We start from the raw sequence: 12,632 nt of genomic DNA, 5'->3' as shown, positions 1-12,632 counted from the left end.
GAAAAATTAAAGCCTTTGTCGTAACCAAACCGGCAATATCTTATATTACCATGAATAATATAGTCCACTCTCAAAAGCAAAAGCAGAGTTAGTGTGACATTTTTATACTGCTGCTAAAGTAAAGGAGTTTAAATTGTGTTTACCCTTGCCTTTACTTCTCAGGGAAAAGGTTAAAAGGGAATGACAACGTTTGCCTTTAAATCCATCTATAGGAACAGTAAACAATGGTATCTTTTAACCACGTCGGTGATCTTTCCCTATCATTAATTAGGTAGTTTAATTCCCCAAACACAACTATCACTTTATCTTAAAGGCTGCACATCACGAAACCAGAATAGGAGTCATTTCGGGAACATTCAAAAAAGTTGCCTTGGAAACTACTGACATATAAGCTGTTTTATAGTTTAGGTTTGAGGATGTGTTGGAAATAGCTCTCGTGACACGTTGGCTTCCTGCCTGCCGTGAAACAACTCTGCGAAACAGTGCGAGAGTCTGATCATGATCTCAGCTCTTCACCAGGTCTCGTTCAATGGAAATGATCCTCGGCACAGCGTGTGCTTTTATCGCCGGCAACTTTAAACACAGATGACAATATATGAGAGACAATAGAGCAGCTTGATGAGTGACACCTTCAGTTAAATACCAGACGTTAATTTGAGTGAGATCATTTGTTGGAATCCACAGGGAAACTGCTCACACATATTCAATTTAACATTTGAGTTAATTCATTCATGGCATTTCAGATCAAAGTCCTATTCAGGGTCATTCGTCTGTCGTCGTGGGACAAGTAGGGTTCCTCACCTTTTCAGAAACTCCATGTACTCTTTGTGCTTGATAAGACCCGTCCTCATCATGATGGTCTGAAAACATTGCCGGTCGATGGCCCACAGCTTCACATTTGTTAGAGCTGGAAAGAGGAATACACAAGATAACGTCACGAAAGACAGTTTTCACCCTCACGCATTCAGATTAGTTTAGTTTAGTTTAGTTTTTTCGATCAGCAATAATATACAAAAATCTAAATTTCAACAAAAGAAGAAAGTGGCTAACCGAAAAGGTCGAGGCTGAAGCTATCAAGCTTATAAGTGCCCTAACCTATAATTTCACGAAAAAACTTATTTCAGAGAATCATATACATATACCTACATATATACATATACACATGTACATACATATACATACATACATATTCACACACCCATATATACATATACACACACACATACATAAATACACACACATACACATACATACACCACACACACACATAAATACACACACATACATATTTACATAAAACAATAAACAAAACAAAAAGAAACTAGTCCCCATTAACCGTTACTTATGATGCGTCATCAATGCTGTTACGTCTGTACTTCTCCAGAATCATGTCTTTAAATTTGTTCTTGAATATCACCAGATTTTTACTTTCCTTGATGTCATCAGTTAAAATATTCCACTGTTTCACCCCACAGACAGAGATTAACAACACCTCGTATGCATTATACATTGTGTGTGAATCATGTGGATATAGGAAATATCACATGCACTTTAAAGCAATTGATATTGAATTTGAGATGAGGGAAGAAGCATAGCACCGTGTGTGAGTGGATTCAAATTAAATGCCCGCTGAAGCCCCTGCTCAGAGAGAAGGTGGAGGAATCTGAGGACCTTTGAGTTAAAATACGTTTTTGTCGGCAATAAGTTGCATCCAAATGTTTTTTCTTTACTGATCAGGCCTGCGAAACAAACTGGAGGAATTCTGGACAATCAGTCTCATTCTGCGGTTGGAATTAATTAGTATTATTTAAATACTTTGCATGGGTGGCTTGCTACAAGTCACACTACATCATTGTTATTGGTTTAAGGTCAGCAGTCCCAATTGATTATGCTAATGTTTTATATTCGGTAAACTCCTTGAGTTACTAATTCCTCTTTGTATTAAGGACAATTATTAAACTGTGTGACAAAAGTTATGTTAAGTTTCAAATCACAAACAGCCCCCCCCCAGATGTTTGTCTGTATAATTTCTTGAAACAATTTTGAATAAATTGTTCCATCAATGATTTCTGCGTTGGCCCTGAGGCACCAACTCAAATACTCGCTATACTTTCAGCAGATGGAGGTTAAAGATGTGGGGTTTTTTCTTTATTTCTTTTGTTTCTATGAATCTCATTTGTCCACATAGCAGACAAACATTACACGTGCAGCAATACTTTGTCTTTTGAGAGCGGCAGTTTCCTCTCTTTGCACAGGAAAACTCATATTTGGTGATTTTCTTATCGTGGAGTTTAGTCCGTGCTCCAGATGCCCAGAATGCATCACTGTTAAGCTTCATTTCTTTGACACCTCCATGAATAATAGTTATATCGCAGCAAACTTTACAGAAAACCCAGTGCCTCAAAGATCAGAAATGGTGCTGAATCTCTTGCATTTCTTTGCACTCTTTTGCTAAACTGGTGATGGAGTCTTAAAAAAATTCCCTTTCTTTCTGTTTTCAGTAATTTTGAGCCTCAGCAGCTTTAAGGTCCTCTCTAGTCACTATTAATCAGAATATGTTTCACCTCAACAGATCTTTGTTGTTGGAACCAGTCCATGCAGGTTTTCATCTGAGCAGTGGACCTCTAACCCACACCTGAATGCCGTTATATGTCCACATTAAGTTCTATTTCCTAGAATAAACTGGATTGTTGGGACAGAAACTGTATAACAAAACATGTCAAAATCCCACATTTCATTTTGCTGAGCCAAACTGGAAATTCATTTCCAGAGTTCAGTGCTTCACTGTGTTGATAGCAGTTCACTATAGCTATTTCAAAATGACTTGGGAGTATTTGCCAGGGTCATTATATTTTGCAAGACATGATCTCATTTCAACTTCACGACTTAAACTGTGCAGTTATACAGCCGGCTGTTCGGCATAATGGAAAGAGAGAGAAATTCTCCAATCTGACCTCAAAACAAATCTGGAGATCCCCAAGGAGCTGTGTGGCCACAGGGACGTGTTGTAATATTAGAAGACAATTCATCAGATAAGAGTCGGACTGCTTGGTATGTTGTCTGAGTGTCTGCTGCAGGAGCTTTTCCATATGTGTTAAACTCCCAGTCCGACATGTATTCAACATTAGTTTCTAAGATAAAATCCAGTTTTGTCAATATCGATGTGCTATGTATTGATCCCAGAACAATAATGTACCCTTGCCTTTCCTATCGTTGCCTTTGGTATCATGTGCAAAAGGACCAAGTCAGGCTGCAACATCAAATCAGGAAAGCAGGAACAAAATCAATGGCATTGACCAGGAAACAGCCGCAAGCCTGAACACCAACTTGTATTATTACCTTCACATTGAAAATGAGGAAGGTTATGTTTTGATCGCCGTGTATTTATTTATTTATTTATTTGTATGCGTGTGATTCGCATAACAAAAAAAGTTTTAAACCGAATCGCATGAAATTTGGTGGGATGATTGGTTATTATCCGGGGGCCATTTGATTCGATTTTGGGATCGATCGGGTCAAGGTCATGAAAAGGTAAAAATCTTCTTTTTACCATAGCACGGTCAATTTTTATCCAATTGGCATGCAACTAATGCCAAAATGTTCATAATTCAATGCCCAATCTTGTGATATGCGAAGGTATGCGCTCTACCGAGTGCCCATTCTAGTTATTATTGTGTTGTTCTTTTTTGTTTGTCATTATGTGTTTCATATGTTGCTGCATGTCTTATCCAGGTCACCCCTCGAAAAAGTGATATTTAATCTCAATGGGTTTCACCTGGTTGAATAAAGGTTTAATTTAAAAAATAATAATAGAGGATTGTCACCAAACTGACGCAGGGAAAGACTTCATTGTTAAGTTTATTGTTTATTCTGTCCCAGCATGATCACATGTGTTTTATTATGAGTATGTTGTGGTCTTATTGTTTTTAGAGTGGCATTTTCTATGATGGAGGTATATGCTCCTGTGTAAGCTAGGTTGTGTTGACTTGAGTCTTAGTTTTGGTTTTATTCATGCTGTGATTTTTTAAAAATATTGTCTATCACTGCTTTATGTTGTATCGTCTGAAACTTTGTGTGACGTGCTACTGCTGCTGTCTTGGCCAGGACTCTCTTGTAAAGGAGATTTTTAATCTCAATGAAGCATTTCCTGGTTAAATAAATGTAAAATAAAAAATAAAATAAATACATTTCTGAAGCACTGGACCAAACAAATGTTCCTGGTGTTGGATGATGACACTGATCTGAATCCGTCAAGTCACAGTCCAATCTGAGCTACGATAAAAGCACATCTGTAGCTGATGTGGAATCAGAGTGTCATTGCAGGCAGATGGGCCTGCAGTGAAATGGGCATTCCCTTAGAGTGTATATATGATACAGCTACACTTCATCAATATGATGTCCACTCACGCTAACACACACAGCAAACCAGCGTGTGTTTCTATCCTTGTGAGTATGGAGGTTTACCTTCAGAGAGTGAGGATATTGTGGGATGTTTTTGTGATGTGATGTATTTTAGGTAAGGATAATAGCTATTGTTGCCAGTTTAGGATGAATATTCGAGTGGAAATGATCTGTAATCACCTTGAAAATAAGATTTAAATATTGATGCATGAACACATATACAAAACTAGAACGGGCACTCGGTAGAGCGCATACCTTCGCCGCAGCCACTTTTTTGGTACCTTTTCATGACCTTTGACCCGATCGATCCCAAAATTTAATCAAATGGTCCGCGGATAATAACCAATAATCCCACCAAATTTCATGCAATTCGGTTAAATACTTTTTGAGTTATGCGAATAACACACACACAAATAAATAAATAAATACACAGCGATCAAAACATAACCTTCCGCATTTTCAGAATGCGAAGGTAAAACAGGCTAACCTGTGCTGTGCTCACACACACGGTGAGTGAACACACTCTCACAGACACCACAACGTGTTCTCTGCTCACCAAGAGTTTGACAGCGGTTTAAAATAGGGCCAAACCACAGGAGAAATGCCCTCATTAAACAGCCTGACACGGTTTTTGGTTCCAGACACTTTCTTGAAATGGGAACCCCAAACACACAGCATGACATCAAAACGTATTCATCCAGGGATATGCAGACATCCTGTACAAGCACACACACACAGCAGATACACAGGGCCGTGCAATATATTTATATTATATCGTTATAAGAGAGCTATCTTCCTTTGGAAATCATACAATGGCAATGTTGTCTTTTCTTGGTTTTAAAGGCTGCATTACAGTAAAGTGATGTCATTTCATGAACATATAAGACTGTTCTAGCTGTTCTATTATTTGCCTTCACCTACTTAATTATTCCCCTGTCATGCAACATATGTGCTACTGTGTGCACATACACATAAACACACACAGACGCACACATCACAAGTAAGCAATTAATTATCTAAATAAAACACAAAATAAAAATGTCAAATTATACATGGTGAAATACAGGAACACTGTAAACACTGTTCCACAATTATTTCTCCTCCTGCAAGCTTTCCAACGACATTGTTTTGAAAGAATTGCTCCGTACTTAAGATTGTCTTTTCGAATCAAAAAGGTTATATTTATGTATCGGTGATTTGGACCAATTACTCAAATGTAGACCGACGACCCAACCGTCTAGGGAGACGTTATTAGAGCAGCCTTCTAATCCCGTAAGCAACGAGAGTGGGAGGTCGGACATCACTATGCGGTGTGCAAAGAAGTGTTGTGGCTTGTGGGAGTGTGGGGCACTGGGAAATAAGATATGTCGGGAGCCTGCAGCGCACCACAGGAGGTAAACGTATTATTCAGAGTCTTGACTAAATTGCAGTGAGGCTCAGGGAGCTAGTTATCCTTTAGCGAGGCCGCAGATGAATGTCATAATGCTCATGGGTTGCCAGCCATTATATTCGCAGCTCGTATCACCCCAGGCTGCGCTTGAAAGATTAAGCGGGGTTGTCTGTGAAAGGTTGAAAGGAATTTGGCAGTGTGTTGTTCCAGTGGGAGGCGGCTTCACAAATCACGCAATGGTGGACTGTAAATACATGCGGCATGAAACATGTCGTGTGTCTACAGGGGTGGACACAAAACCGAGAACGCTTATGCAATATAACTGAGGCCTGACAATAAATCAACATTTTTTTAAAGAAAGTTGGTTGTGAGCATAGTTAAGGCCACTTGCCCTGGATTGCTTAGTTACCTTCGCATTGAAAATGCGGAAGGTTATGTTTTGATCGCCGCGTATTTATTTGTATGCGTGTTATTCGCCTAACTCAAAAAGCATTAAACCGAATCGCATGAAATTTGGTGGGATGATTGGTTATTATCCGGGGACCATTTGATTAGATTTTGGGATCGATCGAGTCAAAGGTCAAAGGTCAAGGTCATGAAAAAGGTCTAAATCTTCTTGAATCGCATGAAATTTGGTGGGATGTTTGGTTATTATCCGGGGACCATTTGATTAGATTTTGGGAACGGTCGGGTCAAAGGTCAAAGGTCAAGGTCATGAAAAAGGTCTAAATCTTCTTGAATCGCATGGAATTTGGTGGGATGTTTGGTTATTATCCGGGGACCATTTGATTAGATTTTGGGATCAATCGGGTCAAAGGTCAAGGTCATGGAAAGGTCAAAATCTTCTTTTTACCATAGCACGGTCAATTTTTATCCAATTGGCATGCAACTAATGCCAAAATGTTCATAATTCAATGCCCAATCTTGTGATATGCGAAGGTATGCGCTCTACCGAGTGCCCATTCTAGTTTTAGTTTATTTTGATCAGAAACATATAAAAAATCAAAATTCAACAAAAGAAGAAAGTGGCTGACCGAAAGGGTCGACGCTGAAGCTATCAAGCTTATAAGTGCCCTAACCTATGATTTCACGAAAAAACTTATTTCAGAGAACCATATACATATACCTACATATATACATAACCATATATACATATACACATGTACATACATATACATACACATATATTCACACACACACACACATATATACATATACACACACATACATAAATACACACACATACATATGTACATAAAACAATAAACAAAACAAAAAACTTGTCCCCATTAACCGTTACTTATGATGCTTCATCAGTGTTATTACGTCTATACTTCTCCACAATTGGCTGCTTGAAATTCCATCTCCCTCTTAGTTCATACTCTCCTTCTCGATCTCTAAACATCTTTTGAATTGCATTGTTTTGTTATTGCATCGCACTGTGATTTATCTGCCGCTGTCATGCACACGTCATGTAACACACACCGTATTTAGTCTTAGTCTGTCAAATTTAATTAGCTTCTTTTTTCCAGTAGATATGGTGGCGAAAAGTTGAAGGTAAGCACATCCATTCTCACACACACAACGCACAAAAGTAATCAAATTGCTGCTATTGTGAAAAGATGTACCACCAGTCACGTACATGTCCTTTAATGTGCGTAATATGCAACAGATGCGTGTTGCACTTTATTGTTTATTACTCATCTCATACATCACATTAAGATAACTCCTTCCAACAATGTGTTGTATATGTGCATGTACAAGTGTGGAATTGACCAATTTGGATTAAAGATTTTGCCCCCTAAATTAAAAAATCCCAATAACCCCGCCGATTACTGCTTAGCACCTACTTTCTCTTCGCTCCTTGAATGCTCCTCTGAATTCGATGCAATGCCACCTCGGAATAAAAGACGGCTATTCATAGCCGTGCTGCCGCAGCCGAGCACGTTGTCATCATCATTTGCTCGTACTCGTCCTTTCCTTCCCTCTCCTTGATGAAATGATTGTAATTCCCGAGCCTCAATTTCTCCCAATTATTTGAAACAATAGATGCATATTGTTGATTGTGAAAATTGACAAAACTAGATAACTAGCTCCTTTAACATGCCGGGGCCCAACAGAGGGGATCTGTGTTTAAACCTGAGGAAAACAGTCAGATGTAATATAAAAATGGATGTTGCCACATGATGGAGTGCATGACAAGGCCTCCCCCATTGATTTGGCTGTCGTAATTCATTGTAACTGAATTTCAGCCAAGGGGATTATGCAAATGCTGCATGTGTGTTTGTTCTTGTAATCTAATTTTGGCTCATTAAATGACATAAACATGGGATGAGCTCAACAATGTTTCTTCTGTGTATTCGGGTCATGACGGTTCACATCCACAGAGTGCGGAGCGGTTTTTGGAAACATCAGAACTTGCATGTGTTCGTTACCGTGACTGCCATCTTGATTTTGGTTGGGAGTGCCATAAGTTTTAATGGTGTTTAAAATGACTCAAAACCGTCTACTCCTGGCCCACGATGATTAAGCAGAAGTTTCCACAATCATTTCCAAATGCACCACGGAGGAGCTACGTGAAAGTGGTACTTAAATGATGATTGGACCAGAGTGTCAAGCAGTGAAGTGTGTACAGACACGTGTACACTCTGATTGCAAATATATGTGTTCGTAACATAGTATTAACAGTGTAACGCAGTGCGCAGTGGATTTCACATGAATTATATGGCAAAAAATCAATTCCGAAATAAGCTCCTTCTTTCTCTTTCCATGTCCATCTGTCTCTACATGTATTATCTGCCTACTGTCGTGCCTGTTGGTTCGGTTTCTAGAGTAGAAGTTGATCATGTGTATTTTGACACATCACTGTTATATGTTATTTACAGCAAAGTACTCAAACTTTTACAACATCATTGTCAAACGTGAAATAAAATGTATTAGAAAAACTTGGAAATATGCATCAACATGCGTCTTTGGTGCCGTATTGGTTATTAGGATGTGCTCGGTTGTGAAATATAATGTTAGCACTTTAGTCTCCAAGCTAATTAGTGGAAGCACCCACCATAATATTTTGCACTAAGACATATTATTTTAATGTTTGGGTTTGTGGGCATTTGAATTGGTTTTCACCATCCCCGTAAACACTTATCTGGCAAATCTGTAACTCGCCTCCTCCTTCAACTTAATTTTCCCATTTTTCCAAAACGTTACTCCCCTCTTTACTACCCAGTAATGTCGAAGAAAAAGACGAAAATCAACCTTCTTACTGACTCAGAGACACTCATGAACAAAGAGTAATAAAAGCTGTTCAACCAGGAGTTAAATTCTTGTTTGCTTGTCGTCTTTATTTTTTTTCCACAGCCTGGTCTGAAATAACCACCACCTGGTAACAGCATATTGGTGTGTCCATAGTGGCTCGCTAGGATCCTGTGTTGGGGGTGGACACACCAATTGAAGTGTGGTTTAATCGAAGTCGGCCCTCTTGCATTCATTCCTGTGATCTTCACCTCTACTTAATGTTAGAAGCGTTTGTAAGCACCTTCAAACCCCTTGTGGACAGCACCTGACAGCTAGCACAGGCCCAGTGCTTGGGCATCAATATCCACACACACACACACACACAAGCTTAAAATCACATCACGTGAACTTTACTCCTTGGAAGCCTCCCACATGTCTTGTTTTGGTAAGCGTTAAGAGAGCGATGCCGTCGGGGCGGCAGGGTGGAAGAGTCTAATCTCTTCCACCCCCTAAGTCATTAATAATATAAGCCAAGTCTGATTACATCTGGATGATCTCTTTACAGCGTGAGAAAGCAGGACAGGTAATTTACGCCAGACAGTGTCAAAGAGCCAAAGGAAGAAAAAAGAAAAAAAGCATGAGAGGGATTCTCCTCATAATTATGGATCTAATTATTACCATTAATGTGGCTTAAAGAAAACACAAGACAATACAGACCCCTCGCTTTCACGTCTCAGTCAGTGCGTTTACATGATGGTATAATTCGAATCTTGCTTTAGTCGGACGATGCTATCTTTTGGGGGATCTGCTGTTATCCCAATATACATGGCAGTGAGTAATTCGAATCATTGGCCGAAAGCATGTCATATCCGATACGATAGGTGGCGCTGTTTTCATTACAACTCGTGGTGATACGGCCATTTCCGCTTGACCTCTTCACCACTACCAACAACAACCAACAACAACAACATCAACTTTCGAGAAAGATGGCGAACAGAGAGCAAGGCGAAGCTACATCCCTCTACTATTCTTGCATGATGTTAATAGTGACATTATTGTCTCTTTCGACTTCCGGGTCACGACATGGGAGGGAGGAGGGCGGCGGGTTCTCAAGCATGCGCAAAGACGCAAAGTCCAGTTCCTAGTCCAATTCACCATTACATGCCGCGATAGTCGAATTATCAACCGGATCGGATCGAGTTATCCAGGGGTGTTAATCGGATCGTAGTCGGACCGCACATAGTCGAACAAAGGTGTTTACATGAAACGGATAATTCGATTTCAGTCCGACTAAGCCAGTTATTCGAATACATGTAAACACGGTCAGTGAATCCCAACACAGAACAATCAGACCTCCAGCAGCCAGCTCTACCGTAGCTCGCCCCATGTGGGAGACGGGAGTCCATGGACGTTGAACAGCAGCTGCTTGAGAAATATTGAGCCGAACAACATGCCACCCGCCAGCCACTAGCCACGCTCACAGTGCCACGCTGTTGCACAGAGGATAACCCGTCTTCTGTTTGAGAGCATAACAGATTGCATCGATGTTACATTATGGATTTCTATTTCAGCTGCAGTGACGTCAAAATAGTTCAATTTCCAAACCATCATAACTAACCATTCTAAATGAGAAAGACGTCATATCTAAATGCATTTTAAATGCATACATTTAGTGAGCGGAAACTTCCTGTCAAAGGTGGAATGAATAGGAGTATATCTAAAAATGCTTTTGGCTAATCTTAGCAAACCTCTCTCTCATGCTTTATTAATCAATTATATCCTGGTTTGGAAGTTCATCATAAACATGCACACATCTAGAAGGCGGGAGTTTTGGTGTTGGTCTGAATATGAATGCCATTCATCCATCTAAAGTCAGCTCTGGGATTTAAGATCATGTAATATCTGAAGCAAAGCAGGAAATATATTTCTTCAGCAAGATTTTTGACAACTTGAGCATTACACATCTTGTGCATAAAAAAAGCGTTATATCGTAAAAGTTCAATTGAGTTGACCTCATCGTATTCTCTGATAGCATCTACGAAACGTTAGTAATTTAGTGGCTAAAGTCACTCAGAAGCGTCTAGAAGGTGTCATGATCTGGAGTTTGTGTCTAGTTTTGTGTCTTGTTTTGAAGTCCTTGTGTCATCTGTCTCCCTGTGATTGTCTGCCCTGGCCCTGATTGTTTCCTTCTGTGTGATTGCTGGCTCCGCCCTCATTGTGTCCACCTGTGTCTCGTTCCCCGTTGTCCAATCCTCTCACCTTGCCTGTGTATGTAAACCCTGTTCGTCTTATTCCCAGTGTGGCTTCATACTGTTTGGTCCGCGTTTTTGTCGTTCCTGTCTGGTCTGGTCTGTGATTTTTGTAATTAAATAGTTTGTGCAGTAATGTCGGCGTTTGGGTCCTCTCTTTCTGCGACAACCGTGACACCACATGACAGAACGAAGCCACCAATAATGGACCCAGCCTTCAAACCCCAGATTATGGACTCTGCAAGATGCAGTTTCCGCTGGACGGTTCCTGCCTGGCCAGTTTATGCTGATGTTCTTCTTGAGGAGATGTGGGAGTCCCTCCGGGCCCTCCAGTCAGTGTTGGCGGTTCCTGTCCCCGATGTTCCGTCACCGGCTCCAGCCCCCGAGGTTCCATCACCGGTTCCAGTCCACGATGTTCCGGCTCTAGTCCCCGGTGTTCCGTCACCGGTTCCAGTCCCCGGTGTTCCAGTCCACGATGTTCCGGTTCCAGTCCCCGGTCTTCCGTCACCGGTTCCAGTCCACGATGTTCCGCTTCCAGTCCCCGGTGTTCCGTCACCGGTTCCAGTCTACGATGTTCCAGTCCCCGGTGTTCCGTCACCGGTTCCAGTCCACGATGTTCTGATTCCAGTCCCCGGTCTTCCGTCACCGGTTCCAGTCCCCGGTGTTGCGTCACCGGTTCCAGTCCACGATGTTCCGGTTCCAGTCCCCGATGTTCCGGTTCCAGTCCCCGGTGTTCCGGTTCCAGTCCACGATGTTCCGGTCCCCGGAGTTCTGCCGCCGCCTCCAGCCCCGATGTTCTGGTTCTAGTCCCCGGTGTTCCGTCGCCGGTTCCAGTCCCCGATTTTCCGGTTCCGGTCCCCGGTGTTCCGTCGCCGGCTCCTGTCCCCGATGTTCCAGTCCCCGGTGTTCCGCCTCCGTTCCGCCCGGCCCCAGTTCTCCCCATCCCGCCTCCGTCCCGGTCAGTCACAGTTCCCCGTGTACCGTCCCGTCCATCCCCGGTTCCCCATGTCTCGTTGCCTGGTCCCACAGAGCCCCCATCCCCAGACCCCGGTACTCCTGGGACTTCCTCTCCTGAGCCCGGTCCCCTAGCTCCCCGCCCTTGTACTCCGGCCCGCCCTCCGGAGCGCGCCCCTCGGCCTGGTTATCGTCCTGCGGCCCGCCCCCCGGACTGCTTCTGCAGCCTTGGACCCTCCTCCGGCTCCCCTCCACCCACCCGTGTGGAACGCTTGGCCGTCTGGAATTCGTCCCTTGAGGGGGGGGGGGTACTGTCATGATCTGGAGTTTGTGTCTAGTTTTGTCTCTTGTTTTGAAGTCCTTGTGTCGTCTGTCTCCCTGAGATTGTCTGCCCTGGCCCT

At 42.0% G+C, this 12,632-nt stretch overlaps 1 protein-coding gene across 2 annotated transcripts in view; it reads right to left on the bottom strand.

Annotated features, from left to right (window-relative positions):
- The window catches only part of LOC130206965 (cGMP-dependent protein kinase 1), a 115,009-nt gene that overhangs the window by 38,799 nt on the left and 63,578 nt on the right, over positions 1-12,632 (bottom strand). For both annotated transcript variants that reach the window (XM_056435269.1, XM_056435268.1), the window contains exon 4: positions 802-907. In XM_056435269.1, the coding sequence (XP_056291244.1) occupies positions 802-907 (106 nt within the window). The remainder of the gene's footprint in view (positions 1-801; positions 908-12,632) is intronic.

The sequence above is a fragment of the Pseudoliparis swirei genome, chromosome 17, assembly GCF_029220125.1.
Source record: "Pseudoliparis swirei isolate HS2019 ecotype Mariana Trench chromosome 17, NWPU_hadal_v1, whole genome shotgun sequence".
In the NCBI taxonomy this organism is placed as follows: Eukaryota; Metazoa; Chordata; class Actinopteri; order Perciformes; family Liparidae; genus Pseudoliparis; species Pseudoliparis swirei.
This window is presented reverse-complemented; position numbering and strand designations above follow the sequence as displayed.